The sequence below is a fragment of the Colobus angolensis genome, unplaced genomic scaffold (genome assembly GCF_000951035.1).
Source record: "Colobus angolensis palliatus isolate OR3802 unplaced genomic scaffold, Cang.pa_1.0 Scaffold74, whole genome shotgun sequence".
In the NCBI taxonomy this organism is placed as follows: Eukaryota; Metazoa; Chordata; class Mammalia; order Primates; family Cercopithecidae; genus Colobus; species Colobus angolensis.
The window spans coordinates 9,313,058-9,332,262 of NW_012121154.1; the positions used below are offsets into that span (position 1 = coordinate 9,313,058).

The following is a 19,205-nucleotide window of genomic DNA, read 5'->3' on the forward strand; positions in this document are numbered from 1 at the left end:
TAATTCAGCTTTCGAATGAGTAAAAGCTGGTTACTATACATCTAGAGACAAATATATATTGATAAAGAAACTGGAACTATCAGAAAGGGCCAGCATGTTAAAACTACTTTTATCACTCCCATTCTACCTTAAGATAGGAACGGAGAGATAGCCACATTTTTATATTCTGTACTTTCTTCAACCGGAAATGAGGAACCTCAGATTTTCGAGCCCTCCTTGCAGATGTTAAATGTCCAAAGAGTTTTGCAAAAAGTAATCGCTAAAAAAGATTAAGATGAGGATTAATTTTCAAGTAGATTACCACAGAAAAACAAAAATCAACAAAACATGAATTGTTAAGATTTTATTTGGTTAGGTACTATAAAAGCAAAATAGAAAAATAATTAGGTAAAAATGACAATGAAATAAAGTACTTCAGGAATACTTTTAATATTATGAAAACGATAAAATATTCTTCTTCAGAAGTCTACATTATACCTACCTGTTTATAAGTTCTTTCTGCTACACAGAGCAAAAAGAAGAAAATCCACACAAGAGACACGCGAACCACAAAACTTATTATAACCATAGAAAGAACTATGACATCTTCATTAGAACCAAATGCAATCACATAAAGTTCTGAAGCAGAATGTGCTGTGAGTTGTTCCAAGTCTGTAGCTTGAGAGAGTCGGAAAACAAATGGAGTTAAACCCAGTATGAGAGAGATTGCATTTCCAAAAATCTGGTATCCTATTCCTGGTATATGGCTGTTCACCTTGAGGAAGCCAGGGGAAGAGAGAGAAAAGAAAAATAAAATTATGCCATAAATGTTATCTACAGTAAAATTATTTATAGCAATATGAAATCATTTGTTAAAATATATTCATTTTAATATGAATAATTTGGATCCCATTCAAGTTTGAGAGCCTACTACACATAAAATGTCATTAATTCTTCAGATCTTAAAAACAATTCATTACCAGATCTCTGATTCACTAAGTAGATGGCAAAAGGATTGACTGTCTTATCCAGATCTTGAAAAAAAAATTTATGTATTTCATTATTTCAAGTTAGAAATATTCACAAATACTGCAATATTAAAGAGAATGAGATCTCATATCCACTTAAATTCAGTTCATTAAAGAAAAAAACTCAGCATTACACTTATTTCATACATTCGTACCTTAGGGTTTTTTCTTTTCTTTTTTTTTTTTTTTCAGAGACAGGGTCTCACTCTATTGCCCAGGTTGGAGTGCAGTGGCGCAATCATGGGCTCAAGTGATCCCCCCAACTCAGCATTCGTAGTAGCTGGGACTACAGGTATACACCACAGCCCCCAGCTAATTTTTTGGGTTTTGTAGAGAGGTAGAGACAGGGTTTCACTATGTTGCTCAGGCTGGTCTTTAACTACTGGGCTCAAGCGATAATCTCTCCTCTAGCTCCCAAAGTGTTGAGATTACAGGCATGAGCCAACACGCCCAGCCACTTATGTTTCTCTTTGAATAGTCCAATATATAAATAAGTGTCTCCTTAAACTCGAGAAGCATTTTAGAAGAGAGATGATAGAAGGAAGAAGAAATTAAACAGAAGAGAAAAAGGTGAAGGAATTATAAAAAATAATAATAATAATAAAAGGAAATTAGATAATGGGACAATATAAGAGTTTCCAATATGCTAGACTGGCAGAACTAAAAGGGATCTTAACTATCATGTAGCCAACTTTTTATATTGTACATTAGATAAAGGAGACTATTGTAAGTTAAGTGATCTGCCAGTTCACAGGTAATTAAGTTACAGAGCACAAACTAGATCCCAAGATTCCAGAGACTTCCCAGTCAACTGCTTTTAATTGCTAATACTGAGATATGTAATAGGGAGGGTTACCAATTTCTAGACCCAGTTACTTTAATTCCTGTCTTACATAAAGTGTGGAGAAGAGTTCTAGCATAATAATGCACCAAAGAAATTTAGAAATTGCAAGTTAAAAACAAGTCCAGAGAAATCAACATATTTTAAAAATCAGTAATTATCTGAAAAAAGAAATAACAGAAAATAAAATTTAAATCCACAGTATTTGAATTAGACTTCTTTGAACTACTCAAGACTTTTACCACTATTTGGATTACTTCTATATATTTAAGCAGGCAAACAAATGAACCAGTAAGAAGGATACAGAAACATACGCCTTTTTAAGTATTTTATTTTTAAAGTTTTTGTAACAACAATCTCTAGACCAAAGAAAAGTCTTTTTTTTTTTTTTTTTTTGAGACGGAGTCTCGCTCTGTCGCCCAGGCTGGAGTGCAGTGGCCAGATCTCAGCTCACTGCAAGCTCCGTCTCCCGGGTTCACGCCATTCTCCTGCCTCAGCCTCCCGAGTAGCTGGGACTACAGGCGCCCGCCATCTCGCCCGGCTAGTTTTTTGTATTTTAGTAGAGACGGGGTTTCACTGTGTTAGCCAGGATGGTCTCGATCTCCTGACCTTGTGATCCGCCCGTCTCGGCCTCCCAAAGTGCTGGGATTACAGGCTTGAGCCACCGCGCCCGGCCAAAGAAAAGTCTTTATTAACACCTGTATATATCTACAAGCTCCTGAATTTCAAAAGAATGAATAACATAAAAGAGAAAAATTATAGATTATATCTATTCTAGGTCAGATAAGTGAAAACATTAGAAGATGAAAGCGGTTTGGTGACAAATCACTGTTTAAATCACAGACAGAAACAAATATACACATAAAACTCTTTTTTCAGGGTGAAGAAATGAGGTCAGTAGATTACTAGTATAACATTCCAGTAATTATCTTATATACAGATAATCACTAAGTCTTACCCTTGAACTACAAGAATAAAATTTAAAAACTCACTCTGTTCATTATCATTCCACTGATTTCAAGTACAGACATGTCTGCTTTCTTACAATCATTACCTTCCCACACTATAGCACTTATTTTTTCTAATCCTGGGTGGGAACTATGGAGCCAGGGCAAATGACTCTATAAAAAAAAAAGTAAATATATTGATCACATTTAACAAATAAAATGTTTGTATATAAAGTTGTATATATATCTCTATATACACATACAATTTTAATGACACTAAAAATAAAAATTGGTGAATACATTTATCATGTTTTATAAATGGAATATGTAGATCTGTACATAGCTAATGTATTTATATACACAACTCTAAGACACTAAAATTCTATCTTAAACTTAGTTAGCATATACACTGAACAGATATCATAAGAAGTTACACGGTTATAAAACTGTACAAGTTCAGAACTTTCTGTAACAAGTATTAGTCAACATATGTTCAAAAATATACTAAAACATGTCAGCAAAAGTATTTAGTTGTCAATCAGTCTACATAGTTGCAATGTACTAATGCTAAAAGACAAATGGATATCAACTTGTTCGTAGTAATCATTGTTCAACTTATGATCATTCATTAAAAAAGAATATGACAGCCGAGATTTGAATCTCTTTGAAAGACTATATAGTGCTACAGTCTTATCCCGAAAAAGAATCTTCCTTATATACTTATTGTTTAATATCTGATTTAGTTACTTTTCTGATATTTTAATCTAGCATTTCTCCAAAGGACCAGTCTAACTTTTCGTTTATTCAGATAGAGCAAATATTACAAAACTGAAGCACTCAGCCTCCTGAGTAGCTCGGACTACAGGCATGTGCTAACCTGGCTAAGCTTTTTATTTTTAGTAGAGACGGGGTTTCACCACGTTGGCCAGGCTGGTCTCTAACTCCTGACCTCAGGTGATCCACTGGCCTCTACCTCCCAAAGTGCTGGGATTACAGGTGTGAACCACTGCGCCCAGCCCCAAAGCAGAACAGTAGAGTTAATGATGGCAACAAGATTAATGAAACACTAAACCTTTATATAATCAGACTTCAAGAGGAGAAGTAACACTAAAAGATTAAACCCAGATAGAGATCAGTTTGCTTGTTTATATTACAGTATTTCTAGCATATTGTTAAGGACTCATATACTTCCTACATTTTGTTTTGTGAGACAGAGTCTTGCTCTGTTACCCAGGCTGGAGTGCAATGACACGATCTCAGCTCATGGCAACCTCCGCCTCCCGGGTTCAAGTGATTCTCCTGCCTCTGCTATAGCTGGGACTATCTATAGGTGCCTACCACCACGCCCGGCTAATTTTTTAATTTTTGTAGAGACGGGGTTTCACCATGTTGACCAGGTTGGTCTCGAACTCCTGACCTTGTGATCTGCCCACCTCAGCTTCCCAAAGTGCTGGGATTACAGGAGTGAGCCACAGTGCCTGGCCACTTCCCACATTTTAAAAAAATGATAGTTTTGGCATTCATAGCAACCTCAAATTTTATAAAATATTTCATTAAATATAACTTCTAACAATGAACAGAAGAATCTACTCTAGGTACATTTATTCTTTAGAGGACAAAAATGTGATTAAAATATAGTAAAAAAAAGTTTCTTGTAAACTTTTAACACTTTCCTCTAGGGGGACTAAAGTTGCATTGATTAATTTCAACTAAAGTTGAATAATAATAATTCAATAATGTAAAAAAACAGAGGTGGAAAATTTTTATCTTTTCCAGAGATAAGGGATTTTAATATACTTTAACTTTCATGATATACATTTCACTACTTGAGGTCCTGAAGAGTGCTAAGATACTAGTTATTAACTACCAACTTAATTTCTCAAATGTTATTTCCTCATTTATCTCCAAACAAAATATTCTGTTTTGGGAAAGAAATCATCTGTACCAAAATATATATCAAACTTTCTCTAGAAAGTTTATAATTATTAAGCGTAATGGACCCAAAAAGCCAGAAACAAGAAGTGCAAGAAGCTAAAAGGAAAGAAGGTTAAGCTTGAGAGCCAACAGATTTCAACCCATGATTTATAGACTTTTTTAAACCCTCAGTCTGGAATAGTGAATTAAGGTCTTCCTAATTACATGAAGAAAGGAATATATCAATACCAAGAAAGCCCATCTAGAGACAGAAATAGGAAATCAGAACATTCTCATTGTCCTTCCAAAAGCACTCCTTTTACATCCAGCTACCTTGCCAATTACTCTATCCAGCATCTGATATTACAGTTTCTAGAAAGCCTAAACGCAAAAGAGAAGACAACAACTAGAAACTGGTGAATTTTAAAAGAGTTAATTTACATGTTCAATGTTGTGTGTAGAAACTTGAAAAAATAAATTGAAAAGACTGCTATATTTCTCTCTCTCTATGTGTGTGTATGTGTGTGTGAAATGTACATTGAAAAACAGTCTTGTTGAATCATGTCTGCAAGTGTGGAGAATAGCATCACATGAAATACTTTTTTAAAAGATTCAGGGAAAACATCAGAGCAAATAATTTCATTTTATAATTTTATCACATAGGTTACTCTAAATATATTTTCTTTTTTCTTTTTGTTTTTCTTTTTTTTTTGAGACTGTGTCGCACTCTACCGCCCAGGCTGGAGTGCAGTTCTTGGCTCACTGAAACCTTCGCCTCCCGGGTTCAAGCAGTGCTCGTGCCTCAGCCTCCTGAGCAGCTGGGATTACAGGTGCCCGCCACTGTGCCCACCACCATGCCCGACTAATTTTTGTATTTTTAATAAGAGACAAGGTTTCACCATGTTGGCCAGGCTAGTCTCGAACTCCTGACCTCAAGTAATCCACCTGTCTCAGCCTCCCACGCTGGGATTACAGGTGTGAGTCACCATGCCCGGCTGCTATATATGTTTTCAAACTAAAATTTAGAACTTAAAAATTTTTTTTTCCTTTGGAGACAGCATCACAGATCCAAAAATGTAGAACTTTTAAAATGACTACTTTATCCTTATTTAAAATCTCAACTGCTTTGCTCCTTGTTTATTCAAAACTACCTGAAAACCTTAATGCTTAAATGGTGGCATGTTTTATTTCAGATAAATTCACCATGACAACCACATACTCGTGTTTCCAACTGTGGGAATGCAGCCATTTAAGCTTTACATTTACTAAAAACCGAATTTCAGCTGAATATAGCTTTATATTTTAGTATATATTCAGCTATAGAGAAGGACTAGAGGAGAAAAATTTTCTCCTGTGGAAATGTTTCAATTACTATTTACAAACAAAATAAAACAAAGATACACATTTGGGAATATTCTGATTAGAACATACTAATGCAAATACTCAGTGTTTTTTCATGAGAAGGGATTTTTCTATCTGTATAGTAGGCAGAAAAAGGTCTTCCAAACCTAGCACAGACTGGTTAAAAAAGAAAAAAACTAGTAGCTTTTTAGTAAAGGGAGCTAATTTCCATTACTTAGCTACTAGTAAATCTAAAAGTATGAGCTTATTTTTTGAAACCTGAGAATTAAAAATCTGAGTAAGATCAAGTCTTTAATCTAAAAGCAAAAACAATATAAGCCTAAGACACCATAATTAGATATACAGAGTAGAGAGCATTAACAAATTTTATGTGACAGACTTAGGAGCAATTTACTCTGCATAGGTATCATCAAACAATTTTTAATATCATTTAAGAAAGCACTGGAATTGGCATGTTTTGAAAACATTTAATTTTGTTTCAGGCATTCAATATTTATTAAATACCTACTGTGTACCTCACACTGTGTGATACAACACTGAGCAAAAAAACACCTGGTCCCTGCTTTTATGCTGCTTATAGTTATCTCTGGGAAAATAGCTCACAGGCATTTCCCTCAGTCTTAACTCCAGTTGTTAGTCTCAGTGACTTAAATGAATATTTAGATGATTCATTCAACACCCTATGCTTTCATGGATTGTTCACTGTTTTTTCATTTCTTCAATACCAAGGACTCTAAACTACTCCCATAGCCACACCCTAGACCTTGTCACCATACGAACTGCTCTACTTCTGAAAGGAATCTACTACAACTTCCCATCTTAACTGGTCTCTCAAACCTTCAATTCTAAAACACTTGTTCCCTTGAACACACCTATCTGTAAATTTATCAGTCCCTTCCTGATTTCACTGCCTTCTCGATCTAACAATCTAATGACTAGACTCCTACCAGATCCACCATTTCAATCATCCCCTCTCCTGTCCCTTGAATAGCAACTATTTATTGAGCACTTACTCCGTGTGACTTTGGGCACATTACTCAACTCTGAGCAATGTAAAATGAAAATAAACTACATTACCAAAGGTTGTGAAGGTTAAATACATGAGATACTGCAGCTAGATTCCTTTGCACAGTGTGTGGCATAAGTAAATGCTTATTAAATGTCAGATATAGTAACAACTACATTCCAGAAAACATCACATAGCTGTGTAGAATAGGCAACTACAAATTCATGGTTTCAGATTCCAGCTGGACCCTCAACAATGTGGCAAGGTAGTATGACTGTTCTGATGTGTTCATTGGCTTGAATACACACAAACACACACACTCTCTCTCTCTCCACCCCCCCGCCCCCACCCTTTCTCTCTCCCTCTCTCTGTCTCCTTCCTCCATTCTCCACAAATGTTAACTTAAAGCCTTCACCACCAACCAAAAGCCTCCTCTTGTATCATCTCCCTTATTGCCAGTAGATCCCATGGACTCTTGCACTTCACAGAAAAGAGATCATCAGGCAATAACTGTCTTACCATCTTGCTTGCTGCATGCACTCATCCTTATCCTCCCATCCCAGCAGAGAATGTTTTCCTCTTCCTGTCAAATGCTAAGCTTTCTGATTATGATTCCCCTCCAGAATCCTAAGAAACGTCATTCCACCAGTCAACATTTCTCCTGTACCTCTTTGATCCTTCCCTACTGGTTTTCCCCTGTGTATATCAATGTTTTCAAATATCTCATATATTAGGGAGTAAACACCAAAACACTCAGCTCAATTTCCCTTCTAATTACCACTTTGTTTTTTCTAAATATTCATAGCCATCCTTTTTATATTTTATTTTTGAGACAGAATCTCGCTCCGTCATTCAGGCTGGAGTACGATGGTGCGATCTCAGCTCACTGTAACCCCTGCCTCCCAGGTTCAAGTGATTCTCATGCCTCAGCCTCCAGAGTAGCTGGGATTACAGGTGCCTGCCAGTATGCCCGGCTAATTTTTGTATTTTTAGTAGAGACAGGGTTATTTAAAGTAATGGCAGCTTGCCTTTTTCATTCAAAATTATATTCAAAAAGACTTATTCATGTTGATCTATGCAGCCGAGTTCATTCCATTTCACTGCTGTATACTGTTTTATCACACACCATTATTTATTAATTCCACTATTATTGGCTATTATATTTTCAACTTTCACTATCATGCACAATGCAATGATAGTGCCTATATCCTGAAGTTTCATTCTAAAGTGGAATGAAAGGGTCCTAGAATATACAGAACTTCAGCTTTACTATATAATGACAAACTGCTCTCCAAAGTAGCTGTACAAACAAACATTAGTATTAGAGTTCTCTCTTCACATTCTTGCCAACGTTGCAATTTATCAGGTTTTAAATTTTGACAATTTGATCAATATTAAATAGTATCTAATTGTTCTAATCACATTTCCCCAACTAATAGCAAGGCTGACCATCTTCCCTTATATTTCATTAGTCATCAGGGGAGTTGTCTGTTCACATCCTTTTATTTTTCTATTGAGTCATTTGTCTTTTACTTACTCATCTGTAGGAGTTCTTTATGTCCTGTATGTAGTAACACTCTGATAGTTAATGTACTGGAAATATCTTCTCCCAGTCTGTGGCTCATCTTTTAACATGCCCAAAGTTTTAAATCTTAAGATATTCAAATTTATCTCTCCATTTTTGTTTGTGCTTTTTATAACTTGTTTTTAAAAATTCTTCTCTAACCTGAAGTAACAAATATTTTTCTCCTGTATTTTCTTCTAAATGCTTTAAAGTTTTGCTTTTCTAAATGCTTTAGAAACTATTTGGAATAAATTTTCATGTGTATAATCATTTGACTCACAACCATATAGTCCGTTCTTTTTCTACTGATTTGTAATGCCACTTAATGTCACATATTAGTGATCCATTATAAACACAGGTCTATTTCTGGGTTTTCTATTTTGTTCCATTGGTATATATGTTTATGTATCTATATCATACTATCTTAAGAGTATTAAATTTAAAGTAAATTTTTATATCCAGCAGGGAAAGATCCCTGTTGTTCTTCAAAATTGTTTTTGCTATTCTTGATATTTTACTCTTTAATATGGACTTTAAATCAGTCTAACTCCAACCAAAACCAGACAGAGGTAAAGAGACCAGAGCACTCTTATTTCTACTATGTAAGGATACAAGGATAAGACAGCTGTTGTAAACCAGGATGAGAACCTTTACCAAGAACCAATCATGTTGGCACCCTGATCTTGGACTTCTAGGCTCCAGAACTGTGAGAAATAAATGTTTGTTGTTTAAGCCACCCAGCCTCTGGTATTGTTATAGCAGAAGGTTCTTTGATGGCTATGCATTACCCTTTTATCAGATTGAAAGTTCTCTTTTTTTGTCTCTAGTTTTCTGACTTTACTTGGTTTTACTGACAGGATTAGATAAAGAGTTGGATAAGAGAGAGAAGGGGAAGCTGAGTGAGAATTTTAAATGACCACCAAGTTTCTAGACTAGCGGGTAGATGAATGGAGATGTCATTCACCAAAATTCTGAATGGAATAAGAAGAACAGATTTATGAGGGAGAACTGGCTAAATCTGAGGTATTGGTGGGACACTCAAATAAAGATATCCTATGCTCTCCTCACATGTGGCTATTCAGCATTTGAAATGTGGCTAGTACGGCTCGGCAGGGTGGCTCATGCCAATAATCCCAGCACTTTGGGAGACTGAGATGGGAGAATCACTTGAGGTCAGGAGTTCGAGACCAGCCTGGCCAACATGGTGAAAGCTTGTCTCTACTAAAAATACAAAAATTAGCTGGGTGTGGTGGTGGGCGCCTGTGATCCCTGCTACTCAGGAGGCTGAGGCAGGAGAATCGCTGGAACCTGGGAGACAAAGGTTGCAGTGAGTCGAGATCGTGCCATTGTACTCCAGCCTGGGTGACAAGAGTGAGACTCCATCTCAAAGAAAAAAAAAAAAGAAATGTGGCTAGTCCAAAATGAGATGTGCTCTAAGTGTTTACACTGGATTTTGAAGATTTCGTATTAAAAATCTAAAATATTTCATTAATATTTTTCATATTAGTTATATGTTAAACTGATATTTTGAATATAATGGACTAAATAAAACATATTAGAATTTCTCCTTTAAAAAAATTTAATGAGGCTACTAGAAAATTTAAAATTATATATCTGACTCTCATAATATTTCCATTGGATAGCATTACTATGGGCACTTGGAGATACAAGTTTGATATTCATGAGATGTAGATTTGTGAATATAACCTTATAGGTGGAGTTTAGACCAAGGTGTACATGCATCTGGCCACAAAGTATGTTGAGTAAGAAAGTACTAATGCACCTAACACACGATTTGACTTACAAAACTCCAATTACCAATAACCTTTCAGGAACATACATAACCACAATGTAAGTACTGAGATTCTATGTTTTGATGAAGCCAGACCACAGCTCACATAAAAAGAAAAAAAATTATAGAAATATAAGTTTGAATGTAAGCTTTTTCTTCACCTCTGTAAAATCTGAACATAAATTCAAAGGAGCTTGACTGATAGCTCCACATAAGCCAAAACCATAAACCAACCTGATGAAAAGGGTCGTCTCTATATTCTTTTTTCACACATGGATTAATTTGAGGATTTTCCACATCTGTCTCACTGGTACAAGATGAATGGCATTCTGCACAATGTAACAAGTCTTCCCATAACACATCTTCTGTTTCAGATTCTGGCCTTGCACTCTCAGAATCCTGTCTGGAACTTGAACAGCGAGAGCTGCAACTAGTACCCGATTTAGGGGCATCCTGAAATCAAGATATTCTTTGACATTAATACAATTTATGTACCCTTTCCAACTCAAAGGATTCTATCAGAACCCGTATATTGATACTTTTTGCTAAAACAACAAATACACCCTCAAAAGACAGTGAGACAGCAAAACATTACAAAATGTATTAGTTTGTATTCAGTAACAAAAAACCCTCACATCAAAATTTATTTGATTTCATATTTCAGCTCAGATATTACTTTGCATACAAGGGTTGTATCTATTTTCTCTTAAATTTTATATGAAGTTCACAACTCAGGCACAGAGAGTAGTCTAAGTACATATGGTCTGCACGGTGAACATTAACTGACTTTAATTGATGTTATTAATGGCGATACCATTGGCCTTCCATATCCATGCATTCCACATCTGCAGATAAAATATAATATTCCTGAGGTGCAGAACCCACAGTTTTGGAGAACTGGAGGGCGAGGGCTGACTTTATGTGTCATCAGGTTCCACAGGGCTGACTGTGAGACTTGAGAATCCTCAGATTTTGGTATTTGTAGAAGGGCAGGATATCCACCAATCCCACGTGGATACCAACGAATGACTATATTTTCTTATTCTAGTCTTTTTTATTTTTTTAAGCAAGAATGGATTTATCTACTGTTTTTGTTTTGCAAATGGAAGTGAAATCAACATAAAATTGGTATCTAAACCAAGAAGGTAATTGCCAATTCATGTTCTTGAGATAATCTGTGGTATAAAAGTAAAAAACTGAAACAAGTTAAATAATTTCTAATCAGTTTACTTTATCCTGGGATAAAAAACAAAAATGAGTAAAATTTTGATTTAAATTAATTAAAAAGAACTTTTACTGAATAAATCATGGTCATAACCATCCTTATAGTCAGGTATGTTCAAATTCTTTTGTTTTGTTTATTTTTTCTGCTGTCCTCTGTGACTAGATTTGTCATGTACCTTTAAAATGCATTATATTTATTCCTTTGTCTTTCCTGTGCTATCACCGTGTTCAAACTTTATCATTTATACCTTCATTGCTATAAGCACCTCCTAATTGATCTTTGCCTAAAAGGCCTTCCTCTTCTTTCCAGATTAACCTTCCTAAAGCACAGCTGTTCTTTGACTCCTCTAATCGAAATCTTTCCTTGGCTTCTCACTGCTCCCCTGGATAAAGTTCTGACTCTTTCACCTAGCATGTTCATCTTCATATGTGCTACTTTTTGACCTTGTCTTCCACTACATACCACAACCTTTTTCTCCAGTGACAGTAGGCTACTCCTGAGTCCCTAAGCATGGCTTGTTCTTTGCTTTGATTATTTTCCACCCTAGGCCTTAATTATGCTCCTACCTCTTATCATTAATCCTGCACTCCTTTAAAAAGCTGTTAAAAATTAAATGAGCATGGGAACTTTGAATACAAACCTGGCACAAAGCAGGGGCTCAACAAATGCTACCTTAAAGGCACCTACCTAGAGTGATCACTTTGTCCCTGGAGTTGTTGTTGTTATTATTATTATTATTATTATTATTTTGAGACAGAGGCTCACTCTGTCGCCCAGGCTGGAGTACAGTGGCACGTAATCTCCACTCACCACAACTTCCACCTCCCGGGTTCAAGTGATTCTCCTGCCTCAGCCTCCCAAGTAGCCGGGGTTACAGATGCATGCCACTGCAACTGGCTAATTTTTGTATTTTTAGTAGAGATGGGGTTTCACCATGTTGGCCAGGCTGGTCTTGACTTCAGGTGATCCACCCACCTTGGCCTCCGAAAGTACAGAGATCACAGGCGTGAGCCATCAAGCCCCGCCTGAAGTGAGTTATTATTTATATTCATTTGACAATACATTTTGCACTGCTTTCCAAAATCAATCTCTCTCTCTATATATATACACACACACATATGTGTGTATATATACACATATATATATACATATATACACACACATATGTGTGTATCTACATATATATACACACACATTTTTTTCTTTTTTGAGATGGAGTCACTGTCACCCAGGCTGGAGTACAGCCGCACGATCTCAGCTCACTGCAACCTCTACCTCCTGGGTTCAAGCAATTCTCCTGCCTCAGCCTCCTGAGTAACTAGGACTACAGGAGCCCGCCACCACACCAGGCTAATTTTTGTATTTCAGTAGAGATGGGGTTTTACCATGTTGGCCAGATTGGTCTGGAACTCGCGACCTCAAGTGATCCACCCACCTCAGCCTCCCAAAGTGCAGGGATTACAGGGGTGAGCCATGGCACTGGCCTCTTTTTTTTGAAGTGGGACTACATGCATGTACTACCACACCTAGCTAAATTTTGTACTTCGTTTTTTTCTTTTTGAGAGATGGGGTTTCGCCATGTTGCACAGGTGGGTCTCTAACTTCTGAGCTCAAGGGATCCGCCCACCTCAGCCTCCCAAAGTGCTGGGATTACAGGTGTAAGCCACTGCATTTGCAGCCAATATTGTCTGTCTTAATATTCATGTGTTTAATATTCTCAAATAGATTGCAAATCTCAATACACTACAAGTCCACAAAAGATGGATTTTTTTTTTTTTTGGCCATCTCCTTACCACAGGTAACAAAATACCTCGAGTGAATGAGGTACAGTATTAATAATTAATCTACTGATATTAGAATGGGGATTATGAATCTACAGTGTGTTAATAGAGTGTCTGTGGGAGAAAGGCTGTTTATTTAGAAAGAAGTTAAAAGAAAAACTTTTAAAAGAGAAGAAAATGATTAATAAGTAAAAACAAAATAAATATAGAAAGAAAAAGAAGACAAAAATCACTCTGCTTTGTTTTATAAACAGCATTCCAAAAATATTTCAGGTTCTCTAATGTCACCAGTTTTCATTAGCAAGGCACAGAAAGCATTAAGCTTTTAATAATTGCTAATTTAAAATTTGTGATAAAGATAGTTTATTATCTATAACTTCTGACGCAGACTTGCTAATCAGATTTGGAAATAGTAACAGGATTAAAGGCCTGATGACTTTAACTGAAACTAATTAATGATTACAGGATTAAGAAAATATATATAATTCTTTAGAAGTATTTTTTGCCAAATGCAGATTAATAAGTGTGTTTTTTTGAGATGGAGTCTCACTCTGTCACCAGGCTGGAGGGTAGTGGCATGATCTTGGCTCACTGCAACCTCTGCCTCCTGGGTTCAAGCAATTCTCCTGCCACAGCCTCCCAAGTAGCTGGGACTACAGGCGCGTGCCACCACAGTCAGCTAATTTTTGTATTTTTTGTAGAGATGGGGTTTTACCATGTTGGCCAGGATGGGCTTGATCTCTTGACCTCGTGATCCGCCCGCCTCAGCCTCCCAAAGTGCTGGGATTACAGGCGTGAGCACCGCACCTGGCCAACTGGGTCATTTTATACATTTAAAAATCTGGCTGGGAGCGGTGGCTCACCCCTATAATCCCAGCACTTTGGGAGGTCCAGGTGGGTGGATCAAGAGCAGCCCAGCCAACATGGCAAAACCCCATTAAAATACAAAATTAGCTGAGGCAGGAGAATCACTTGAACCTGGGAGGCAGAGGTTGCAGTGAGCCGAGATCGCGCTACTGCACTCCAGCCTGGGCGGGGAGAGTGAAACTCTGCCTCAAAAAACAAACAAACAAACAAAAAAAACCCTAAAAGCTATTGCTTATAATTGTCTTCATTTCAAACAGAATTTTACCTACAATATTTGTGTGATTAACAGTGAATATTACTACAAATTGCCAAATAAAGTCTAAAAAAAGAAAATTTTAGAATTGAACAGTTCAAATTAAAACACATTTGTTTTGGTTTGTACTGCTCATCATTTCAAATCTTTAGACGCCTAAACCGAACATATAGTCAAATTTAGAGAACACACAGTATTTATTTGAAGGGAATATGAACTTAAAACATAAATGCTTTTTTGGGGGGTGGAAGGAAAATTGTTTAAAAAAACTCAGAAGTTAAATAATTTTCCCAAGGTCATTTAAATAGTCTAACTTGTCCAAGCCCATGGTTTCTTCATTATGCTTTTCATCAAATGTTACCTTTCTGAGATGAAAAGCTAACCTACAATTGGGAGTAAAAATTGAACAATATTTATAGAGTTGAACAAAGCAGGACAGAGTAAGAAACAGAAGAAACACTTAAAAGAAGCTGTCAGTTCCCTAGGATGCCTCCTGCATCCCAGATAACCAAGTAATTCCTCCCAACAGAACACTGGAAGAAGTCAACCAGATATAGTAGAGAGTAGAAAAAGGCAAAACACGGGGATTAAATGAAAGTCTACACATTATATGACAAGATTCCCACCTCATCCCTGGTTCCCTTGGTGCCAAACACCAGAGCAGCCTGTTTTATTACCTACTACCGCCATCCCACTAGAAGATTGGACGATTCTTCCCTAAAAAATAGATGCCCCTAAAAAGTTTATCTATAGATATCGCCATCTGGGAGGCTGACAACGAATGGCTAGGTTCCTGACCCATTATCTTACAATAAAGCCCACCAATCCCATCCATGCACAAAATACTTCCCCAAAGAATTTTCTTTTTCATTTTGTTTTTCGTTTATCATTGGAATACTTTTATAAAGAAAAACTAAAGTTCAAACTACTCTATCTTTGGCTCCTGTCTTTCTTAGTAGTCTTTGATAGCTTCCTTGCTCTGTCTCATTTTATAAGAGGTTCCACGGTCATTTTGTGTATTTCCTGCAACAAACAACAATCAGGAATCAGTCACTTCTTCAAGAAGTTGTTTTTTTTGTTTGTTTGTTTGTTTTGTTTACTTAGTGATAAACGGCACAATCTAGGTGCTAGAGATGCTTGCTCATTTGTGTCTGGGTGGATCCAAATGATTTTTTCATACCTCACTCTTAAAGAAAAAACATTACTAGTAATTTGAAGAGAGTACAGTAATTTATAAAATAAATTTAAATTTATAAATAAAAATGCAAAAGAGCACTACAAATCTTCTGTTTCCATTTTATTTATTCAAAGGAGGCTTTATTTTGCTTTTTTTTAGAAAAGTCCTTTAAAGCTGGTTTAAGAGAAAAATTTTTGAGAACTGAATGCAGCTTTTAAAATATCACCTAGTCTACATTCTTCACTTTATAGATGAAGAATTTTATAGTCATATTTTATATTCATGTAATTTCTTATATCATTAAAAAAGATGTGAATCAACCAATGCTTACTATCAGCCTTACTTAGCTGGAAATCAAGATTTTAAGCAACTTTTTAATTTAAAAGTTAAAATTAATAGGTTGAATAATGTTCTGCCCTTCAAGAACCTCAATCTTTTAAAATACAGTTGCAAACCAACAAGATCATGGAGTGAGAAAAATACCTCTACTGCCAAATAATTTATTCTGGGAGAGAGGTCAAACAGCCCTCCAGCTCCCTTGCAGCACCAACTGACTTCTAACAGTACACACAGTAAGACAAAATTTTACAAGCTTGGTTATCTGGTTTAGGAACAAGAGACACTACATCAAATGACGTGGGTGAAGACGCAATGGAGCAGACAAACCGACATTAGTGTCTGTCTAATGGCAACCACTGGGAAAAGAAACAAAACCACAATCACCAGAAAGATTAACCAGAGACACAACCACAAAGCGGAGTGTGCCAAGAATAGTAACTCTTCTAATCTTAATACTCTGAAGGCAATCACATTCCAGCACAGCGTAACATGTGTTTTTTTAATAAGTTTAACCCAAAACCATCAAGGAAAAAAATACTAACATAGCTCAAAAAGAGTAAAAGGTAATGTTTATAAAAAAGTGATAAACAGTGTAATTTATTTGCCTTAAAGCCAAATGTTCTACCCTCAGATTAGAAACTGAAAATACAATTGAATGAAATTCTTTAAATAATTTTAAGCTCAAGAGATATGATACAGTTGAAAAGGGTTTAGAGAAAATAAAAATTAATAAGGAAAAAGGGAAACAAAGAAAAAGATCAGAATTTTGCAGTATGGGGACTTAATAACTGGTGACAGCAACGTGAAGGAAGTTACTTAAAATAATAACTTTGCTATGATCAAATGTATAAAGCCTTTCAAATTGTAGAAAAGTGGACATAGGAGTGTGCAGATTCTCTCTCCAGAATGATCTTCTTTAAAAGCAAACAACAAGCAATGTATGAGTCTTCAAAGATAATGCACAAAGCGAGCTCAAATGTGTGGCTATCTATCAATACATGTGCAATACATAAACCTAAAACTGCTATTTTATAAATCCAGATCACGCAACAATAAATATTGATGATAATGTGAAATATTTATTTCAACCATTTTTAATTGTTGAAAGAAGTTATAAATTAGTAACATATAAAATAGATATGTATGTATATACTTAAGGACAAAGTATATACCTCATTAGGGTAATGTTTCTTATAATGGTGTGACTTTCTATTCCGAAGAACGCTTTCAGAAGTTCTGTCCACATGACGACGTAATGAGTATCCTGTTTCAGGACCTTCCTCACTGGAGACTTCATCAGAGACATTTGTTACTTTCCTTTGGGTATCCTAAGTGGGGAGTACACAAAGAGGATTATAGGTAATTTCTAACCAACCTTTTAGCTTTTAAACTATGAAATTTGAAATTACACATACATATATACACATAACTTCAAAATATCCTCAACTACCACAAAGTAACTAATTAGTATTACCTGATTTTCTGAAAAAATACCTTAAATCAGTGACTATACTTTTAAAGCATTTTTACTTTTAAAAGTACTTCAATAGCCATTTGTCAAATATTATCCCATAATATTTCTGTTCATAAAAGGATTTGAAACAGCTTCCAAAAATGAGAAATATGCCAGGCACAGTGGCTCAAGCCTGTAATCCCAGCACTTTGGGATGCTGAGGTGGGAGGACTGTTTGAGGCCGGGGGTTTGAGACCAGCTTGGGCAACATAGCGAAACTCAGTCTCCTAAAAAATAAAAAAATAAAAAATCAGCCAGGCATAGCAGTGCACACCTGTACTCCTAGCTATTCGGGAGAGTGAAGTGAGAGGATCACTTGAGCACAGGAGTTTTAGGCTGCAGTGAGCTATAATCGCACCACTGAACTCCAGCCTGGGCAACATAGTGACACCATGTCTCAAAAAACAAACAAACAAACAAACAACAAGAAATACAAACAGGAGAAAAGTCGAACAGAGACCACTTAAAAGAAGGTGAAAGAACAGAGACCACTTATACTATTTTTTCAAACTGGAAAAGCCATCAATTGTAAGACCTACCACTAATTTAATAATGGTTTATGGGACAAGAGGAAGTAAATAGCAACTGCATGTGTGCACATGTCAGACAACATTCTACACACATCAATTTGTAAAAGATATCCAGAGTTTAGAAATTATGAAATTAAATGACTCTAAAGCATACATTTTACTGATATTTTCATGTTCCTCATTCAACTTTACTATGTAATATTAATACAAGCCTGAAAACGTGTTTGAAAGCTGTATGACTGAAAATTTATCTGCTGAATGATACCAGTGATGAGAGGCTCACATCATCAGAGCTAAATGCTGAAAAAAATCTAAAATCAGAGTAAGGGACGACATTCATTGCAGGCCCATGCTGTACTATGGTTACTGGTACTGAAAATACATGAATGTTCAAGTAGTAACATATACTTTACCCAAAATTAGAGAATCCTCTTTTCTTTATTTTCCTCAACACAATATGTTCATGCTCACATTCCCAAATGTAACAGAGGTAACATCTTTTAATTTGACTCTCTCTATATTTTTTACAGTAACAGCTTCTAAAGAATAAACTGTTCAACCAAAAAAAATTCAGTGAAGCAAAGAAATAGAGACATCACATTAAGCTTTGTTACAATAAAACCAGAGTCTCTCTATTTTGAAAAAGTAAAGAAATAATTGTTCTCTTTAACAAATATGTGCCCAGTAAGATTTTTTCCAGATTAAAAACAAAACAAAAGAAAACAAAACAGGTATGTTGACACCACAGGTAATGAATGCAGGAAAAACAAGGTATCTTCTTATAGAGAACATGAATGGAAAACTGGTTTCCTAGTTCAGCTTTCTGAATTATTTACATGTTCCACTTAGTGCAAATTCTTACACACATAGAAGTAGGGAAAAAAGAAGGCTTAACAAACAACAACTGTAAGTTATATAGTGCTTTTAACGTTTTGGGGCTAGCCACAGTGGCTCATGCCTATAATCCCAGAACTTTGAAAGGCTGAGGTAGGTGGATTGCTTGAGTCCAGAAGTTCAAGACCAGTGTGGGCAACATGGCTAAGCCCTGTCTCTACAAAAAAAAAAAAAAATTAGCTGGGCATGGTGG

The 19,205-nt window shown here is 35.9% G+C and overlaps 1 protein-coding gene across 3 annotated transcripts in view; it reads right to left on the reverse strand.

The window, feature by feature from the left end:
• PHTF2 (putative homeodomain transcription factor 2) overlaps window positions 1-19,205 on the reverse strand; it is a 168,252-nt gene that overhangs the window by 16,124 nt on the left and 132,923 nt on the right. For all 3 annotated transcript variants that reach the window (XM_011927709.1, XM_011927708.1, XM_011927710.1), the window contains exons 9-13: window positions 17,248-17,403; window positions 10,668-10,886; window positions 2,841-2,969; window positions 482-754; window positions 128-259 (exon numbers count right to left, since the gene is read on the reverse strand). In XM_011927709.1, the coding sequence (XP_011783099.1) occupies window positions 128-259; window positions 482-754; window positions 2,841-2,969; window positions 10,668-10,886; window positions 17,248-17,403 (909 nt within the window). The remainder of the gene's footprint in view (window positions 1-127; window positions 260-481; window positions 755-2,840; window positions 2,970-10,667; window positions 10,887-17,247; window positions 17,404-19,205) is intronic.